The sequence below is a fragment of the Rhea pennata genome, chromosome 3 (genome assembly GCF_028389875.1).
Source record: "Rhea pennata isolate bPtePen1 chromosome 3, bPtePen1.pri, whole genome shotgun sequence".
NCBI classification, from domain to species: domain Eukaryota; kingdom Metazoa; phylum Chordata; class Aves; order Rheiformes; family Rheidae; genus Rhea; species Rhea pennata.
In genome coordinates this window covers 50,800,665-50,822,522 of record NC_084665.1, presented here as the reverse complement: position 1 = coordinate 50,822,522, position 21,858 = coordinate 50,800,665, and the positions used below count along the sequence as shown (strand labels likewise).

At 41.4% G+C, this 21,858-nt stretch overlaps 1 protein-coding gene across 1 annotated transcript; it reads right to left on the bottom strand.

The window, feature by feature from the left end:
* Window positions 1–1,032: 1,032 nt before the first annotated feature.
* MPC1 (mitochondrial pyruvate carrier 1) lies at window positions 1,033–15,659 on the bottom strand. The gene is made up of 5 exons (XM_062572300.1): window positions 15,494–15,659; window positions 14,051–14,054; window positions 7,370–7,466; window positions 4,721–4,853; window positions 1,033–3,996 (listed from the first exon to the last, which is right to left on the bottom strand). Exons 1-5 carry the CDS (start codon window positions 15,562–15,564, stop codon window positions 3,978–3,980), a joined length of 324 nt encoding a protein of 107 aa, XP_062428284.1. The 5' UTR covers window positions 15,565–15,659; the 3' UTR covers window positions 1,033–3,977.
* Between the last annotated feature and the right edge of the window lie 6,199 nt (window positions 15,660–21,858).

Here is a 21,858-nt window from a genome sequence, read left to right as displayed (position 1 = left end):
AGCTATTTTATGCTTTTAAACACAGTCTGCATGAAGTCTTTTCAGCACCCCCACACATCCCTCTTTTTTTTTTTTTTTCATTTGATCTTGCTTGTGTAAGACCAGCACATGTTTAACCATGTAGAGTTAATTACTTACAAGTTTACAATCTCCCTTTTGTCTCCTATCTGAGAAGGTATCAAATTGCAGCAATCACAGCCTAGCGCTATCAGCAGCTCACAAGTGCTGCTTTGGCCATTCAGCCTTGCATGTCAGGACATCAGAAGTAGCAGCATTACCTAGGTAATACTGAGACTCCATAACACTTGGAGATGGGCTGCTGCTCCTGTGAGCAGCCTCTGCTCAGACCCCCTCAACACCCCTTTCTGTGGTATCTGAAGAGCTATGAAGCCAGTATTATGCACCTCCACATCCCAAACCTCTATTTTTTCCAGAAAAAGAAGGGCTAACATGCATTTTAAGTGTGTATTACCATGAGTGCACTCATTTCATATTCAATTGAGAAACCACAAAGCCATCTTCCTTCCAAAGTCTCTTCTTTATGAACTGCAACTGTAAAAACTTACCTGTATTGTAACCCTCCTCCACAAGTGAAATTGAAACAGAGTGCAGGTGGACACTGGAGTAAGCCAGAGAGAACAAGGCCCATTGCACTCCCCCTTGTTTTGCCTAAGCAAGGGCGCTCGCTTGGATAACATGAAGTAACAGTGGCATAAGAGCCATGTAAATACAGGTAGATCCTGCTGTCTACATCAGTGACAAGCAACAGCATGAAAGGAGACTTTTTGCCCTCACATCCAGCCCATGAGAGTTAAAGGGAGAGCCTGCTTCACATCTGCACAAAGGCCTCTTGCACAAGCCACCCACAAAGAGGCAGCACAGGGGCACAACTGCTCTGAGCAGCAGCAATAGGAGGTCCATTCTTCCTCCTGAAATACAGCCTGCTAGATGCAGAGAACAAGGAGCACACACAACATCTTTGCTTCCCTCCCTCCCCCGCAAGTCATAAAAAGAAAAAAACCACACACACACTTTAGTTTGAAATGCATTTAGTATCTGCACTGCTGAGAAACTATAGGCAAACAGTGTTCAGAGACAGGTGACTGTTTCCAGAACTACAATGGGACTGAGGAGCGTATGGAATGATTCTCCCCATGGATATACTAGAAGTTGCTTAATAATTCACACAGTGCCCTCTATTTACCAAGGATAGGACCAAACAGTCATCAGCTTGATTAATCCTAGTGAAGGGTGATGTTTTTCCAACAGTACATAGGATGTGCTAAAAGGTATGCCACTAAAGAGGCACCACTTAATTCACCAAGCTGCTAATAGCAGCCCCACTATTCAGAAGTGGGGAACACCCCATTTGACATGTGATCAGTTCCAGCTTATGACAGTATTTTGACTACATTTCAAAGAAAATTCTGCTACAGGTGACCATAGGTATGAGAAACTGTTCTGGGGCAAAGACAGGCAATCTCTCCCTCCGCCCCCACCTCCAAAAGAAAAGATACACACCTTGGGCAAAAATGAGTAAATATGAACACTCTCTCTCTCTCTCTCTCTTCTTTTTTTTTTTTTTTTTTTTTTTTTTTTGGCAATAACAGTAATTTAGCTGGCTTCTCATTTTCATTATTTTAGTAGTCAAATGAAGAAAGCTATTTTTGAGCAGACATTCAATTTTCTCAATTTGTTCAATATCTAAACTTTGGCTTTATTCAATGTGTTGTGTGTAACCTTAAGAGGGCCAAAGAATTGTACAAATTAATTCAGGCTGGTTTAAAACCTGGTACTTTAAAAACACTTCATTTGGAACAGTAGAGTGCCCAAACCCATACAAACCACACCTAAGACCACCAGGCTTTTCTCATTCACATTAAGAAAATTAAACTTTTGAGCTATGTTTCACTCCTTTCTCAGAAGTCTACACAGACTAGATTTTTAAACCAATGTTAGCTTCCTATAATCAAAACAAGCAACAGCCCATTTCCCACCTGCAATTCACACTCACACTGCTCTAGAATGAGGAAACTTGCATGAGGGAAGAAAGGAAGAGAGGAAAGTAGAGGAAAATGCATGAGAATATGGAGTAGGCAGCTGCATATTAGGAAAATGAAGACTATTAAACTCTTGCCATTTCCCTAAGTAGGGAATCACATTTGTAAGACAAATGGCAGCTAGAGAACAGTGAGCAAAGCACCATGTGAATCAAAACCTATTTTCCCATTACTGCAAGCCATTTTACCTCCCCTAAGGCTAAGAGGTGAAGTTACTTCACTTGTATGAAGTTGAAACTTGCATGCAAGCCATTTCTCCTTCAGAAATGCCAAGCTCATGTAAATTATACGTTGCTAAGATAATCTGTTATCTTTATTTGTATGCATCTCATGATTCTCACTTATAAATCTAATGCTTCTCCTTTTCTAGGAGAAGAAAGGAGAGAAGATAACTCCTTTTGTGTCTGAACAACAATACTGAAGTGGAAGTCTTATATACTAACTTTTCTAAAGCAGCACTAGTGTCAGTTGTAATGACTCAGCAGGCCATGCCTATTAAGCTTCCTTGTACATCTGTTACAAAGTTTAGCTATTGCATGATTAGAATTAAATGCCTAGGATTAATAAGGCTTTTAATTGATTACCTTATAACTGGCAAGTCTCACAGTACTAGTCCCCATTATTTCAACATACATGCAGCCAGAACATAGAACATACTGATATTTACTCAGATGCATATTCAGAGCACTGAATTCAAGCTTGCCTATAACAGAAATACTCAAACTCAGTAAGTACTCTCTCCTCTCCAGTCTCTAGTTAAGAAAGAAGTTAGACTCTAGGTATTAGCATCCAGTGGACACTTGCCTAACCTCTTCAATGGATAATACCATTAGTTTTACCATCCTGCTCGTTTCCACTTAATGCCATCAAAATAAAAGGACATTTCATACTCAAATTTTACTTCAGGCTCTGGTATCACAGTATGATGAACAAAACTCTTAAGAATTTTGGAAGGATTTACTGTCATTCAAAAAGATGTTTTATTGTTCAAAAACACTGCACTGAAATAAAAATAAACCACATACATTCTTTGTCATCTCTATCTTCAGAGGTATCTTCATCTTTTCAGGCAGGTCAGGCATGAAAAACTCACAATGAAGTCAAAATATTATTGAAAGGCATCTTTTGTCTTTCAGATCTCAGACTCCCAAGAAATTATGTTTTGCCTGAATAAGAAATACAGGTATCTAGAAAGATCTAACAGTTGGAAGACACTAAAATCCATTTAGAACTTCTTGAGGAATAGTGACAGACTTTGTTGCCTTCCTCCAGTGCTAAGCTTTTGCTTTTTCCAATTTTTCTTTACATAATGTGTGACTTAAATACATGTAAATTAAGTCTCTTTACTGAGACAACGCATGCAGTAATGGAAGAGAGAAAGCCGGTCACTTCCAGGCTAACTGTCTACATATTTGTGCTTCTAGATTAGCAAGCCACTGCTGAAGTTTAAAAAGAGACAATAGGAATGAATGCACCCACATTTAGTTAAATGGCTTTTAAGAATGTTAATATGTAGAACAATGATATCGCCTACAGTTCTCTTTTAGTGACCTCTGCTCATGTTTATTTGAAAACAAGTTTTGTCAAACCATCATGGACCATTTACTTTTGCAGACTGTTGGATAAAAGTTCCTTTCCAAATATTGTTTATTTGGATAAGTAACTCATTAGAAGGATAATTAAGGACTTTAAGGCAGCAGGACATTAAATGCAATGGTTTACATTTCTGGATGATACTTTAAAAAGAGGTAAGCTAAAAATTAGTAGACAATTATTAGGGGGCAAGGGGTCACATTCATAAAGGTGTTTCAATTTTATCCCCATTGTAATCATCATAGCAACTGTAGATGGCAAGTCTTCCTCAGTTGTAATTCAGGATGAGCAGACTCACTGGCTTTATTTCAAGTTAAGAAATACTTAGTTCTTTTTTTCCATCCTGCCAAGAGAAGAACAGGTTTTGTAAGAATGAACACTGAACTGCAACTACTAGCACAAATCCAGACTTACAGTAGGACTTTAAAAATGAGGCACCCCTAGCCAGTTATTTATGCAAAATGCTAGCCCACTTGTAGTTTTGCTCAGTCATTTTTGAATTTACAGTTCAGAAGGCTTCATCCTCTCTTTGTTCTGTGTGGACTACTTCTGAGCAGAGAAGAGCCATAGCCCTAACTCATCAGCACTGCTTGAGGCAGTGTCTGCCCTACTAGCTACACAAGGCTGTGGGACTCCAGTCTGCTGGCTCCATTTCGTATGTACCAGAATAACTGGCTTAGAAAGGTTTGGCTTGGCTTCCTTCTGCCGTGCACCCCTTTCAATTTTATGGATATCTTCATCTTGGAAGCTGCTTACCAAAACTGACACTTCTGCAGTGACCAACAGGACAATAAATTAAGCAAAACAACAGCTGACAGCTGCTGAAAGCCAAACCTACATCCATAAACATAAGGGTCTTCAGCCTTCTGTGTGCACTCCCTCCCCACAAAAGCTTCAGTGGAGGTGCAAACCAGCAAATAACATTTCAGCCTACTGGCAACAAGATTGTTTCTTCACTACCTTTTGCAAGCCTATTAAACCCCAGGAGTCTGCACCATAGTTAAAAGCCACTGACAAAGCACTCCAAGAGCCAGTTTATGGTTTCCCCTTATTTAAGTGGGACTTGCCTGTATTTGATCAGTCGTCCTCCTTGAATAAGTTGTGCAACTTCATTAGTAAAGTGGCATGCAAAGAGAAGCCAGTTTCTTGGCTGTACTTTGTAGGCAAATCTCATGAAAGTCAAGGAGTAACAACACAGTGCTGCAAAACATGATAGATACCAGATTAGTTTTTAATAACCCCATTTTGTTGAAGCATCATTTTCATACTCATGGAATGATTAACATGCAGAGTGCTTCTCAGTGGCATGTCAGTTTTCCAGTAGTCCTAAAAACTTGCCCACTTCGAGGATCCAATGCACAAAAAGAATGCACAACAGTGCTAGCTTTTGTAGCACCACTTACACAGCTGCAGCTTTCTGCAAAAATTCATTTCTTCACACACTTCCTCGTGATGCAACTAAAGTCTATCCAGGTTATCACCCAAGCTATCTCTCAGCAAGGGAATAAAGAAAGTCCTGTTAATCCCAATGGGACACAGCCCTTTCCATACAACTGTTTCAACACATTTTCTAGCACAGGCTATTTTTAAAGTAATAGGTAGTTGTTTTACATAAAGTTCTGGCCAGTAAAGTTCTAATAAAGATTTTAAGAGAAGAAGGTTCCCTTCTTCAGGAAGCCATATACATTCAGAAGCATAACGCTTTGTTACCTACTTTCTAGGAAGGCGAGAAACAGCTTCAGTTTACTCTCTAGTCACAAGAGTATTTAAAATACAGGAAATTACAACCTAATGAGTTATTAGCATTGCAAAGGTCAGTTTTAGTTGACAGGCTTAGTCAAAACAAAATTTAGGAAGGGAGCTGTTTTAGGAAAACTGCCTTTTTCAGTACAAACTCTGTAAGAGGGAAAAATTAACTTTTCATACAAGTAACAGCCTACATAAACCTGTTTAAAAAAAAAAAAGCTATCTACTAAAGGACAGTCGCACAATCTAGTAGTAGCAGCACCATCAAAAATTCTACTGCAGGAAGTAGCATAAGCAGAACCTCTTAACAAATGTGATTTTTAACTGGAAATATACGAATTAGCTGTTTGATTATGTTGTTATAGCCCAATTATGTGATAAGATGTGCAGAAACAAAATACTTTTTAAAAAATCTATTTTTTACATCTAGTATTTTTATTTTAGAAAAGAACTTCCTAAAGATGGGTTAAATGGCTTAAAGAGCCATAAGCAATGCCTTTGCAAGTGAAGAGCCTAAGCTAAACACTAATAAAAGCATAGGTAACTATACCCAGAACTGCCTGCTATATCTTTCTGGACTGATTATTCAGCAAAGCTAGAATCATGTCAGCTAGGGAGATCAGGTCAACCAAGCAGTGGCTTATCAGAACCACAGCTGGTACCAAAACAGTACAACTGCACACACCTGGTACAGAGCCCAAGCTGGTAAGCCCTATTCTTGGACTAGCCTGAGTTTCGCACTATGGCACTGACTTTTTATTTTGAATTCATATTATAAAGTCTTGCTTATTACTGTATTAGACAATTATTTGCACCTAGCACACAGGAGTCCCTTTTAGAAGTCCAGTTAAAGTCTGTCTCCACATTTAGAAAACCTTTTAGTTTAAGGACAGTCAAGCAGCTGCTCAGTTTTTATGAACTTCTAGGTACGATTCAGATCAAATCCAGTAACAGCAATAACTAGTTACAACTGAAGTCATTAACAAGTAGAAACATTGCTCATTTCCTCAAACTTCATCCTGTACATTTTTCCTTTCTGAACATTCAAATTAAAGTCCTTTGCTTTCAAGTAGTTAACAAATCAGCAAATGCTCATCAGAAGGAATTTAACATTTCTAGCAAAGATTTGTGTTTGGAAATCCTTGGGTTTGCTAATTAGTTTCAAATTCTACTGCACTTCAAATAAATTTAATCCTTGGACTGTGTGTGCATCCCAGACAGTTATGGCAGCAGTAACATATGATGCTTTTGTCTTAAGTGTCTGAACTTTACTGAGAAGGGCAGTTGCCACCAAAAAGCTATTTTGCAAAACATAGTACAAGTCTTCCATCTCTAAGAAAGAGACTACGACATTGAATTACTCTAAGCAGAATCAAACAAATATAAGCTATGAATTTCCTTAACCCTAAATTATTTGGTTTGGGGGAAGGAGAGTTACTAAGCTATGAACTGAGTTATGGAAGCAAAAGCTATATATGATCGCCTCAAAAAAGAAAAAAAGCAGAGGAGAGTATTGCTTATGCATTTAAAGACAGTTCTCACACTATTACCCATTAAGAGTGATGCTAGCCTTCTGGAACTTGTAGGCAACTGCATCAATCTCTTAAGGTTTGCACCTTAGAGACTAAATATTACCATTTCTTCACTTTGTTAGTGTTGCAATTTAAATTCCATACTAACCACAAAGCATTAATAGTGACTTTGATACAAATAGGAGAGCTGGTAGAAGAGATGCATTGTGAACTAGTCCATACACACAAGAGTTACTAAAAAACCCTTTCAAAGAGAATTCAGTGACATTCTAGTATCTCAGTTTTTGGGTGGCCTCTGAAGTTATATGGGTAACAAGCATCATGATGTACATCTGCTTTGATCACGAGTTTGCAAGCAATTAAAAATACATCATTGCTTCAGGTGTGGAATATGTTTGGTAGCCAGTTCACTGATAAGACGTCTCTCTCCAGTCTTACCAAACGTCATTCGACCACTGATGATTTCTGGAGATTTCTTCATGTCATTAATAGCAGCAAGAGGAAGTCCCCAGTTTGCTACTGGCCCCCAGAAGTGCTGTAAAGAAAAGAGGGAGAAAAACAAAAACAACAAAAAGAGTTAACACAGAACCACACAGCTTCCTCGGTGTTCTTACAGGATAAATATCTACCTTTGTTTTCCTTAACCATACAAAACACCAGAAGCTCAGGGCTAAGGGTAGAATTCCAAGTTAAGACAGAGACAACTTTTGAAATAAAGGAGAAAGAAAACCCTTGTTTAAATAAGATCTGGTCTTCTGGAAGGAAGCAGGTGGAACATACTCCAAGTCATCTTGCAAACTGAAGAGCAACTACCAGTCCTGTAGGGCTACTAAGATGAAATATAATTCTGTGTAATTCTCCTTCAGCCATCATTAAGCAGTCTCATTGCTCTACTCAGTATAACCTCAGGTTTACAGCTCACTCCTGTGCAAAACCTTAGCCTATATCTCTTTCTGACAATATTTCTCCAAATCCAGTGGAAACAAGGAGTAAGTAAAATGAACAACTGTGTTATACTGAGGATCAAGAAGCCCTCAGCAATTGTATTCCTCCAAGTGGGTACACCATCTCTTTGACAGAGCAGGGCCATCCAATCAAACCAAGGTGTTCCAGCAACTGCAGAATGAAAATGTATGCAACTCAGTGGCTGCCTAAGGCTCAATGATTAAACAGATGTAAGAGTAGGGGATGAATTAGCTACAGTGGTGTGCGCATACAGAAAACAGAGACAAGAACTAGAAATAAACAAGTCTGAAGTCAGTCAGAAAACTGACAAAAGATAATATACTGGCTAAGAGAGCCTAAACTGCAACAAAAAGTTTTAAGTCCCATTTCTACTATGAGAAAAAACAAGGCTTCAGTAGAATTTTTCTGCAAAAGAATGCATGCAGCACTTTCAGCAGCCTCTTTTCCTAATGGTAAACTAAAGATGTGCAAGAGTGACTTGAGCCAGATACGGTGAAGGAGATGCATTTTCCAAAATACAAAGCTTTGCAGATACCAACTATGTCTATTCTTTATTCTCTTTCCCCAACTGTAATACCACAGACATTCTAGTGATTTGGAATTGTCAATGGACAGTAAATTTCTTACAGTTACAGAATACCAGACAGACACTCTTCTGCTAGGCTAGATGTTAGCCTGTGACACTAAGATTTAAATGAAAAGCCATACTTTCTTCCTGCAGGTTTCAGTTGTGATTCAGCAAGTGAACTAGAACAAAATGTAGGCAAAAAACAGTGAGGTTAAGTTGCGCACAATTTTGTTAGCTGAACCTTAGTGCAATATTATGCAAGATGCAGTGTAGTATTACTGTCAGCATCAGAAGGTACACTGGTCCAAACTCTGGTTCATAGCAAAAGTAGGTATTTAAAGGTTGTGCAGTAAATATATTTGGTTTTATTTCATTCCAACTGATAGCAGAAAAAGAAAAAAAGTAAACCAACACTAGGGTTGTTTAAAGCTCTCAAGCAGCTCAGAGATTACAAACACCATTTAGCCATGCAACATTTACCTTTATGTAAACATGTGTTTATATAAAGGTATACAGTTGTAAGGAGAAAGGATTGTTGGAGAAATACCTTTATATAAAGGCATACAGTGTTTATATAAAGGTATACAGTTGTAAAGTATAACCGGAACGTAGCTGTAACACCATTATTACACAAAATATTTCCTGTAACAGACAGGGACATTCACAGCAAGAGAAAGTCAGCTGCAGGTAGGATGCTGCTGTTCTGGAGGCTTTAATGCAACTATTCAATTCTAAAGAGCAGGACAAGGACCAGCAACATACTTGATACTTATATTTATTCAACTGCCTTTAGAACATAAACACACATGCACTATAAACAGACCACTCCAAGCTCAAGTTACATGAAGTGATCTTTCAACTCACATCACTGTTGCAGCCAAACAGCAACTTTCCCCTGCTCAACAAGCTAGATACACAATGTTTCAGCTTGAATTGGCCATCCAGTTTTAAGTGCTCCAAGATACGCAATCCTTTGAAGCTTATGTACACAAGAACTAAATTGTATTTATACAGTTTCTTTGGTTTAGAGGAGAAGGGCAAAAGTGTCTTCCATAATGCTGATTCACAGTATGATAAGCATAAGATACCAATCTCCAGTTTCAGGAGCAATATGAAAGGTTAGAAGACAAAAGTCTGCAGTGAGAGTTAAAATATGATAGCATTTATTGCCTGAAGTAAAAGATGGTTAAAAATAAGCCAGGTAGTTCAGGTAAGTTACCAATACAGTTGTGTACTGAAGAATGATTCCACATTGATCTGATTTCCTTAGCAAAGGGTGCAATAAAGTAAGCTCCTTTGATTTTGAAATGAATTCTTTAGGAGATATTCTGTATGATCTACTGTTAAGTAACCTTTACCTCAGACTTGTAATTAAGTTTTATAAGTATATCACTCCTAGAGGTTAGCAATATGGCTTTTCAGATTCAATCAAGTTCTTAGCAGTGCTAGGGCAACAAGATTGCAAGTTACTTGAGACAAATATAAAGTGAAACAGGAAGCCTCCTCCTCTTTCTTACCGTACTGTTCAAGTGGGCCGTCGTTGTTTACCATTCAGAAAGCACATGGAAGAAAAAAAGAAAAAAATTAGTTTCCTTTATAAGCCATATAGAGAAAAAAAGCTTATCACAAATTGAAGAAAGGCAGAAGTCAGAAAAATGCTGCAGAATTAACCTTGATTAAAAGCAGTATGAAAAACCTGTTTCTTTCAAGAGCTGTCACAGAGACATGTTTGCTGCCCAATTATTTTTACTAATAGAATAAAAATCTCATCATGGTAAGTGGAAGATCTTCCTCTCCAGTGGACTTCCAAAGCAGCCATAATCAAATCAAAGATCCCACCCTTAAACAGTTCAGAAGGATGTCAAAACCCTCCAAAGCTTGACCAGAACAACGTTAAATAACTAAGGCTTTTCTGTGGAGGCTCTGAAGAAGTCACTTTGTGTTCTCTGTATACAAAAGTAGGTCAAGCCAAATCTTGCCAGAGTATCTCTCACTGTCACTAAGTGCAGGCCAGTCACAGCTGCACTAAGCAAGAGCAGCTAAACACTTTTTCCATGGTCTAACACAGTTATGTCCCAGCATATATGGGGTTCACTTGATATAGTAACTATATGATCACTTATTACAGATGTTTAGTTATCTACACCTAAAGTGCTAGACTACAGTATATTTATTTAAGATCATTTGCTACAACATCTTTTAAAAATACTCAGACTTTTCAACATTCTTTTTCTAGCAAAGATATTGGTATAATTCAACTGAATTATGATTTTGTTCTTTAAAGATCAGGTACGATCTTTAACAAAGCTTACTGTCAACCAATTACAGCTCATCAAGCATTGTTTTGAATCACAAAACATTATAAAAATAGACACTTCCATCAGACTATTTTCCCGTGTTCTTTAAGCATATTTTTAAAACTTATTTTTACAAGCAAATATGGTAAGTGAACACTTGCATCTGCTTCGGAAAGCAAACTGGATATGCTTTTCAGTGCTTCTTTGTTACTAGCAGCAGGCTGATTCAAGACGATTTGTTAGTGTTTTCCTGATCCGGCTTAACAACTTGGCTTTTTTGTCATCTTATTACCTAAACTGCAGGAACAATTAATGGAAGCTCGCAAGACAAATACATATTTTACTTTTCACACAACCTTAACTAAACGAGTTCAAAGCACGTCACTCAGCACAACGCATTTTGGCCAACAGACGTCAACTCCATGTTAAAATTGGAAGCTGTTTTCATACAAGCAAAAGCCTAAAATAGAATCAGACTGACTGCTGCTAGTCTGCTACTTGACAGAATAGCAAACTGACAAGGCTAAGGTCTTCCAACTGTCCTCATATTCACATGAGACTGGAATAGTTATTATTCTCTAGAACAGGACAGCTCAAGGTTATGGAGACTCATCCAGAAGCAGGCACACAACCCCAAAGTTCTGCAGCCAAGTTATTTCAAACACACTGTATCTAATGAAGAGATCACTGCAAGTGCATGCATATGCACCTGAAATGATGTTGCCACCACAAATTAGTAGTTTCCAAGATTTACATGCAGTCCCTTGACAAAGTCCCTCCCCAGCACACTGCAGCAACAAAACTGAGGAGAACCTAGTTCTCTGAAATAATAGCTTCAGCATTAGTCCAAGGTAGTCCTGTGTTAGATCACAGACTGCTCCATACAATGGGAAAAGAAAGAAGAAGAAGGAAAAAAAAAAAAAAAAAAAAAAAAGCCACTCCACACACCTTTTAGACCAGATTATAATTAAATAGTGATTTATTTAATTTCAGATCTCAAAGCTCATCTCTTCTTGTGCAGAAGAGATTGTACAAGCAGAAGCTGGAAGGGTGTGTTAGTGCCTCTGAAAACAAAACAGAGTCCACCTGGATTAGCAACTTGTCAGGGGAAGTTAGGGTTCTACCTTAAAAGACTGTTTAAAAGATAAAATCTTCGTTCCTAAATCTAGTAGTCTTTGGAAAGACAGACCCCCAAAAAAACATGCAAAATATAGAACTGCATTGAACTCAAAAATACTGTGCCAAGCATACAACCAAACCCTTTCTCTGGATGCAAGGCTATAAAACTAGACCACCTTTGTACTTTGTGTACATTCCATCTAAAGAGAAAGGCAGGTATTTGTCATAGTTGCTTCATCTACAACAACAGGGACCAGTCAGGGAAACCTCAGAACAGTAATATTAAGTATTTTTTTTAAAACACTGAAGAGAAAGAGCACTTTGTACCAGTTAAAGTTTCTAAAACTGGACAACAGTTGTTGATTTATTTACTCATTTATTACACTTTCTGGATAAGCGTCTAGACATTGCAAGAACCACCAACATATAATCAATTCTTTGTATTGCTACTACAATTACTTCTAAAGGCTATACTGGGGTAGATATATTGTTCCAGAAGTTTTATATACATTTCCTCATTTTGTCAATGGACATATCGGGAGGCCAGAGACCATTCTAGAAATGCAGATGAAGTATTACCATCTGTTCCTTCTCCCCTCCCCGTCCCAAAAAGGGTTTTTAGCCTTCTGCAGAAAAAGGTAACTTGTGGAGTTCTCAGAACATACAGGATCCTGACAGTGTTCAGAGTGTCCCTTAATTTCTAGCATGGACCTCTGAAAGACATTTAAATCCCTGTGTACAGAAACAGTTTAAAGATTTACTAATGAGGAGAACTGAAGGTCAGCTAACTCTGGTTATACTACTGACAGTAATTCTTTTCAAGTTCACTTCAACAAACAAAGTCCTAGATACAATTTTAGATGGCTTAGTTCATTCCTTGTAAAGCATGAGTGCTTTTTTTGAATTATGTATCTACTTCAAAAGTGCCCCAAAAGATAAAGCCTCCCCACCTGTTTTTCTGTCCCCAGAGTATTTTGGGACTATTTTCCTCATATAATGAAACATAAGTAATTTAGGTTTCTACCATGAGAAGATTTGAGAGCTTGTCTATAGTGGCTTATGATTCTTCTCTCTCAAAGAAAGATGAAAGCTGTTTCACTGGACATTTTTCAAGAGATATCATTATGTCATTAGCATAGGATATAAGATGTCTCAGTTACTTAATAGTGTCTTACATAACACAATTATAGTGATAGCTGTCACTTCTATGATGCAGAGGGAGGAAAAAAATGCAACTTCAAGTTCACAGTAGAGAGCTTCTGAGCTTTCATATGCTAATTAGCTGGTTTAAAATGCAGCAGTAATATCCAACAAGAAATAGGGAAATTATTTATAGCTTATATTCCTATTGTTTTTACTTTAGAAGTGTGAAGATATGATTACAGTAAAGCTATATTTATATGATTTAGTGATTCACATCTGGCTTCTCTTAAGAGGTGATTAACAGGGATTTGAAACTGTCAGAAGGCTTAATTACTACTGACAGTTCTAAAAGCTATTTATCTTGTTTCTTTGCGCAAGATCCAAAAGCCAACTCATGTTGTAATGGTATTTTAATGCCAGGTATATCCACCTGAAAGATTACTATTTATTCATTATCCTTACTTGCACGATTTCAACCTAAAGTTGAAACTGAAGCTGCTCATTCTGATAGGTGTCCACGTTTTGACTGCCCTAAGCATAATAATGGAAAACAAAATAGCAGCTACTGTATTCATCAGTTCCACTGCTTTGAGGAATTCAGTTATTCTATTCAGAGTGAAGCTTCATTCTCAAAGCAGAAAAAGGAGATGTCACAGCACTAACTCTGTTCCTTGTGTTCCACAAGGAAGTTACATATTTATAAAGCCTTGCTTAATTGTAATGATTACATGCCAATTTCTAGACCTGACAACTTAGTCATGTTCCAACTAAAAAGCTCCAAAAGTCTCTTGCTTTGTAAGCTGGACAAAAAGGGCATTTTCTTCATGATGGGGAAGCAATAGTGTCCCACAGCCCAGTTCGGTAAGGGCCTTCAAGAATTCATCTAGAGATGCAGTTTGAAAGTATCTGCTGTATTCTTTTATGGCAAAAACAAACTGAAGTCTCTTGTTGACAATTATCTGAACTCTATACTCAACACAGAGCACATCAGCAACTTAGACACCGGTCTCTGAGTACAGAGGAAACAGTGCTAGAAGGTCATACTGGATGGAACAACTGACCTCAGCCCTTCATCGCCACACACAGTAACAGAAAGTACAAGTTAAGCATCTTGGTGTGATGGATCTTTTATGGAAAGGATCAATAGTTACACACAAAGGAAGAATCGTGAGGAAAGCTGGTTTTGTACAATCCAGTTTTATTTAGATAGCTTACTTCAAGACCAGAATTAGGGAGAAATACAGCTGAAAATGTTTATTCCAGCTACCTTCTCAGTCATGTACAGTCTACCTTTAGAAAGGAAGATGATACTACTACAATTAATTGTGGTGTTAAAAAAGCAGCCATTATCACTGCTGGATTCTTTTTAAATTCTTTTTCCTAAAAAAAAAAAAAATGCTGTTTTACTGACCATTTACATGCTTCTATGCATTCTGTCACAGTTAACTACTCATTAAGTTTTATCAGGCTTACACTATGTCCTCAAGATTTTTCAAGAGGTCAGTGCAGACACAGAAGTCTGCCCAGGCCTTTCCTCATTTTGCCGAAAAGGAACAATTCTTCCTTCTCTTACTTGGCTCACCTATTCACGTTCTTTGCCCCACTGCTCTGGTGGGGCTTGCTTCTAGAAGGACCAAAGCAATTTCTGTGCTTACCGAGCCTCTACATTACAGCCTCCTCCACACTGGCTTACATCATTTCCTCATATTTCATGTGTTTCTAACCAAGACCAGCTTTCTCAAATAAGCAGGTGTCCTCCTATGTGCTTGCTCAACATCAGACATCAGATGCAATAGATGTAGGTGGCATTGCAAGCCAACTACTAAACAAAAGGCTGCTCAGGGACCTTCATTAAAGGAACCTATTTTTCGAGTTCTGCCAAACTGCTTGTGAGGCACAGATGCCTGAGCCTGCCTGCCTGAGACCGAGTTCTTACAGAAAGCAGGCTGCTTGCTTAAATCTGTCTGGACTCCTGTACCTCTACTGTCTGCGTTTTTACATCTGAACACCCGGGGTGCCAGGGCACAGAGCCTGAAGTCTGACAGGAGCAATCACCTGTTCGGCCACATTGCCATGAAAACGGGACTCGAAGAAGCTTCTGAGAAAAGCGGCTGCCTGCACAGCCTCAGCGCGTAGACAAGTGGCTTCAAGACTCCATCCGCCACAGATCACGCCGCCGCCCGCAGCCCAGCCCAGCTCTTCCCGCTGCCGTTTCCTCCAACGGCCCGCGCCGCCTCGCCACGGGGCTCCCGGAGCGGGCACGGAAGGTCCGCGCCGGGGCCGGGCCTCGCCGCCTCAAGGTCAAGCACCAGCTCCAGCGCGGCGCCGTCCTTCACAGCCCCACGCACCGCGGCCGGCAGCCCCACGGCGGGGCACACCCGCACAACTGCGTGGGCCGGGCCGGGCCCCCCCGCGCCGAGCCCGCCCGGCCCCGCAAGCGCCCGGCGCGGCGGCGGCGGCGCCCCTCACCTCATCAGGTAGTCCCTGAACTCCTTGCTGCGCACGTAGTCCACGGCCTTGCGGCCCAGCGCCCCCGCCATGGCGACGCGGCGGCAGGGAGCCCGCCCGGCCCCACGCACAGCCGCCACCAGCGCCGGGGACAGCGCCGCGCGCGCGACCGCTCGGCCCCGGCTTTACGGCACCGCCCGCGCCGCCGCCGCCGCCGCCGCCGCCCCCTCCGTCACCGCCGCGCTCTCGGCGCCGATTGGCTGCGCGGCGCCGCCTCCCCTCTTCCGAGGCGCCGAGAGGGAGAGGTGGTCACGGGGGGAGGGGCGTCGTAAAGCAACGCCGCGGGAGGAGAGGGCATTGTCGCAAAGCGCGCCGAGGAGGGTCGCCCTTGGCGGAGCCGCTGGCGTTCCTCTGCGGTCTCTGCGGGGAAGAGCGGGGCGGCGGCTTTCTGAGCCGCTATTGGCTGCAAGGTGCCGCTTGGTGACTTCTCATTGGCTGCCGAGGGGTGAGCCCCGCCCCCCGCGGTGGCTAGACCCACCCCCGCAGTGCGTGTGTCAAGGGCACCTGCGAGCGGCGCCGTCGGCGGCGGGTGCGCGCGCGTGTCGTGATTGTGCGGGTGCACGCGTGTGTGATTGTGTGCAAGGGTGACTGTGCGTGTGTGTGTGACTGTGGAGGTGTATGAGTGTGTAAGGGCGTGTGCGGATGTGTGCGCTTTGTGTGTGAGTATGTGCGTGAGGGGAGGGTGTGAGCGTGTGTGTGTGTGCGCATGTGTGCACAGAGGCAGCTCTGCCATGTCACGCGTGTGAGTGCGTGTGTGCACGTGGCGCATGGTAGGATGGGTGAGGGGTGTGTGTGTGTGTGTGTACGTGTGCGGTGCTGTAGCCCCCTCCCCACCTACGGTTTTGGGCGGTGCGCGCCAGGGCCGGGCTTTTGGAGCCGTGGCCTCCCTCCGCCGAGCAGAGGTGCAGCCGTGCAGGCTACGCTCTGCCCCAGCCAGGGCTGAGCCCCCATGTCAATGTGCAACGATGCATCCTGCTGCTCAGCTGTGATAACTGAAAAAATGAAACAAACCTGTGAAATCCAGTCGATTACATCTATTAGAGAAAAGCAAAAGAATTAATCCAACTAAAAGAGAAGTATCATTGAGAGCTACTGTAATTTTGATATGAGCCTTGCAGTGTCTGGACTGTTACTTTCTTTTACTTGAAACCCTCTCCGAGCATCTCCACGTCCCCTCTGAGAAGCAGTATTTTCCCCATAACCATGAGGGATGACTGCATACGCAAAGCCAATGTCTTGTTATGGCTCAGAAAGCAAGATACAAAAAAAGGACCCATAATTGCTTCAGCGATTATTTTAAAAGATAATCCTTTAATTTTTTTTTTATGAGACTGGTGGATGGACTTTGGTGCTGGGAGTGCATGAGGCTTGAGACATGCATGAGGCATGTTGTGGAGGTAAGCACTGCAGCAGTTCATGCTTTCCCCCTGTACCTGGAAAAGCCTCAAATCCCTTCTCTCACATGCACTTTCCATTTCATACCTGGACAGAGGTCACTTACTTAGAGCAGGAGATAAACTCTAACCTTGCTAATACCATCTCCATAAAATTTGGGGTAGGCAAACAGATACCTGTATGTGAACAACTTCTTTTATCTTTGCTCGGCACACCAGAGATAATGAACACGGACGTTTATCTACCGCAACTGGTTTCTAAAGATTTGCAGCCTCAATTTTATAGACTCGCACTGGACCGTGAGCGCAGGCCGAGGCGTACCTGCACTCTGCAAGAAGCCCTGGGGACCGAGGCCACCTCGTTCCCTCTGCTTCCTCCTCTTTGCCCTTCTCCCCCCATCACTTGCTCGGAGCATGGCAGGTTTGAGAAATGGCAGCAGCTTCTCCTTGTTTCTGTATCCCTAACGCATGACACAAACATCCCTGACTTGCCTCTGTGGGAGGAAGAGTTTGATCCCCTTGACACACTGCCTTGTGAAAAGCCAAAATGTAGCCCTGCAGACCCCTATGGAGGATACAGACTTGTCATTTAGTAAAAGAAATGTAAGGGTGAAGGAGATCTCCAGAACAATTTATTCTAGCGAATTGCACCTGTGCCAATGTGGGGAAGGTCTATGGAAATCGGTTCTGAAAGATATTTGTCCAATTTGTTCAATTAAAACACAATCCCGCATGATCGGATCCCACATCCCATGCATAGCCTATTCCAGTCATTAATAATTTCTACAGTTACAATTTCACCTACATGTAAAGTAGCTTAATTTTTCTTTGTTGAAAATTAATCTTTCTTTTTCTTACGTGTTTTGTAAGTATACCATGTGGGACAGTGTCAAAAGCCATACAAAAAAACCCCCTGTGATTCACCACATTCACAGCTTTCTTCTTACCCACTTAACTTGTTGAACAGGGAAATCAGACTAGATTTGACATGATTTTTTCTTAACAAATTCACATTAGCTATGCTTTTGATCATCTTGTTCTTTGCGTGAACATGAACTAATTGTTTATTAAAATATTCTAGCAATTTTTTGGATATCAGAATTCAGCAGCCTGGCTTATAATTTGCTATGTCACCTATTACCTTGTTGCTTAAGACACATGCTCTTCTCCAGCGCTCCAGGATTGACCTGTGTCCTGGAGGATAATCATTGATATCGCTTCTGCAAGGTCTGATGGATCTTAGGGTAAGCTTCATCATGTCCTGCCATGCAGTATTTCTAAAATACATTTCACCTGTTATTTTTGTAGTCTGAACTATGCTTCTATCAACTCAACAATTGATAGATTTTTTTAACAGTTACTTTAGAATTATTTTGAGCTATTAGAGTACTTTTGCATTTATCTGTTATTTACTCTTTCTGCATTATCTCATGGTTCTGTAATTGTCTTATTCTAATTTCTAATGGTTTTAACAAGCTTCTTTTATTATATCTTTTATGTGTCATGTTAGTTGAAACTGATTTCATGCGTTAGCTGTTCTGACTGTGTGTCCTGCAGACTGACACTGTTTCTTCTTTGCATCTATTCATATGTACTTGTTTCTACTTTTTGTACATTCCCTTTTGATTTTTAGTTCATTAGGTACTTGTGAATGAGCCAGACATTCTTCCAGGTAGAATATGAAAATATTCTGTGAAATATGAAATTGGTATAATATCTTTCAAAACAGCTAGGTTTCCTGCAATTTTTTATCACTTAGATTATCTTCCCCCTGAAACCTTACCTGCCATTTCCTGGAATTTGTTCCTGGAATTCCCATTGCTTTCATTTGTTTCTCTTTGTCCTTGTCCTTCTGACCTCCCTGTAGAGATTTCTCTGAAGTTTACTGGGCTCCTGGTTATTCTTGTTTTCCTGCAGCCTTTGCCCAGGTCACTATTTCTTTTACTCAATTATTGACTTTTCTTTCTGGCCACCTTTAGGTTAAACTCTTCCTCAGTAGCTTAGCAAGCTGCCACCCTTGAATTTTCTTCCTTGTATTTAGTGGGTAAACTCTACCTTTGTTGAGTAGTTATTCTACATGGGACACTCTCTAGTAACTGAGGATGTCAAATGTAGACCCATTTATGCAGCCCATCATCATTTGTCCCCGTCACATCTGTTCTTGCTGGAGCTGTTGCCAGCTGGACTGAGGAGAGCATCCCTGGTTCCTCCAGCTTTGCCCCAGAAAGCTGTGATGCTGGCACACCTAGCACTGGCATTTGCACCCACAAGGACACGTATATGTGGTGGTCAGGGCCAGGAGAGCTTTAGTAATGCTTTCACAGTGTCTCAGATTTTGGCCTGGTGAGCAGGTGAAACATTCCCTTCATTTTAATAAATACCCTTTGTTTTCTCTGTGCAGGGGTGGCAGAGGTGAGCTCGCAGCTGTGGGGCGCATTTGGCTGGATCCCTATCCCAGAAATACAGTTTATGAACTAACAGTTTTTTATCTCCATGGATGCAGAGCCAGCTGCTGAGTAAGGTGCCCTGCAACTTTTCTCTTTTTAGGGCAGCGCGTTCTTTCTCTTGTCCTGCCTCTTCAGGCACATGCATGGTAGCATGATCCTGAGAGGGGGAGAGGAATGTACTACTTATCTGGCAGTAAAACTAGCGAAAAAAATGTTTTATGGACATCATAGACCTAAAGAAAGTGTATTTAATGCTTTGCAGCAACACATGGAAGTAGTTCTAAAGGATGTAGCTGTTAAAGCTGTCAACATACATCTTCAGGGGAAAATGACAGTGCTTTTCCACATTTATCCTGTTACCGTGAAAGACATTACAGAAAAACATATTTTGATTATTTCCTGACAGATAAGGGCAAAAACAGTTAAATAGTTTCTGCAAGAAACTGGTTTTGGGACCTGAGGAGTTATTATTTACCTGCTGTGGTAGCTCCAAAGTTGCAGAAAAATATGAAGAGAAGATGGATCTCCATCACAGTTCTCTGAAACATAGAATGAGATATCTCATTAAACTCAGCTCAAATCAGCTGTTATGTAGCTGTGCAGACTGACCAGAGTCATTGTCTATGATGTTTAAGCAGCCTTTTATATCAAAAGGCTAAATGGAGCCAAGCGAGAACAGTTTTATGTGACACCCGCGTTTGTCTTTGCATCTCTGATTACAGATCCATTTTCTTTAGATGCCCATACTGGCATGATGCCTCAGAGGTTTTGTTCAGTGTGGAGCATACAGCAGTAACTTTAAGTGAAGTGAACATCTCAGGATGCTAACTCAGAAGGCTTCCTTACATTGCTAATGAATAATCTCTTTAAAGTGTGTGGTCATGTTTGCATGACGTGAGTGCAGAGACATCCTGATAGAAATATAGATTTTATATAAGTCTAAAGAAAACTGAAGTAAATGCGTAACAACTAGTGACTTTAGAAGGAGCTATATCTCATTTCAGAAAAAAATTCCAAAACATTTTTCTTAGTACTGAAACATATAGCAGCTAGCAGGTAACTGAGCTCGCTCTCTAAATGTGGAACTGGCACAGTGTCACAAAAGATCAGTGAGATGAATAGTTTCTATGGAAAATATGATAAATTAGGACAGATTGTTGTACAATGGAGGTAGATGCATTTCATCGTTTGCAGCTCTCGGTAGGATATGGAGAAGGATCAGGCATCAAAATACAAACAAGTATTTCCAGCTGAGGACCTGCAAATAAGACAGTGAAGTAATATTTATAAAACCACAACAAAAAGATAAACCCTCTTTTAAAAACTGCCAAAGGAACACTGTGATGTAGGAATTATAATGGACAAGGTCGAGAAGTGAAAAAAAAAAAAAAGTTAAACTGACCTTAAAAAGAATTTGTATTGCAGAGACATAAACTTCGGCAGATCAGCAACGGCAGTAATTAGCAAGTACAGCTGGGCAGCCGAGCGAAAGCCGTGCGGCAGGAACTGAAGCAAGAGGCGTTATCCACAGTAAGAAAAGCCGTGCTTGGAGAGAGCAGCCCAGGACCCCACTAGCCCCGCTCCTGCCCCCGGGGTGCTCCAGGTGCTCCAGGGGGAGGGGGAACAGGAGCATTTGTGTTTTTAGATTTTTTTTTCCTAGTTAAAGCACATTGGTCCAGTTTACTTATTCAGCAATGCTTCAGAGGAGATCACTTCAGAGTCAGTGAGTCATTCACCAGTTACTTGAGCTTCCAGCTGTTGATTTGATCTAAATACAGGCACTGGGATACAAGTGTATAGCGATTACTGTGTAAAAATGGACATTTATAGCAGTATTTGTTTTTAAGTTATAAAATTCTCCTTTCTCAAGTGAAGGAACAATTCCTGGCTTACAGCGATAAATGGTCATTTTTTTAAATAGCATGTCCCCAAGTCCATCTGAGAAGGCCCGGCAAACCCCGGTTTCTAACACCACGCCACTGCACTGCCGGTATCCTTGGAGCAATTGCTGGTGTTTCTCGTGGGCTGGGGAAGAGGGGGTGAAGTCTGCTTGTAGAGGCGGGTGCACTCCGTACTGCGCGTCGCCGACGCAGGGCAGCTGGCGTGAGGGAGCCTCTTCCAGTAACGCTGCCTTGCAAAACTCCCCTCCTTCGCTCGCTCAGGAAAAAGCTGCTTTTACAGTTGAACGGCACCTGATCGCTTCGGCGCTGTAGTTGTCATCCCTGGAGGAGCAGGGCACGCGGGCGGCCGCGCTCCCCCGGCACGCCGCACCTCCGAGCAGAGCAGGGCTCGGCTGGACTGCAGAGCAGAGGTCGGTTCCTCCGTTAGGAGCAACCTGCCTCAGCCCTTACTCCGAGGGGATCGAGAAAATGCAGGAGCAGTTTTCTGGGGAAGGAGCGTTAACGACATGGCAATGAGCGATTCGAGCAAGGTTGTGAGGATGGTCTGAGCTGCAGCTTAATGCATCTTGCGCTTGTTTATTTTT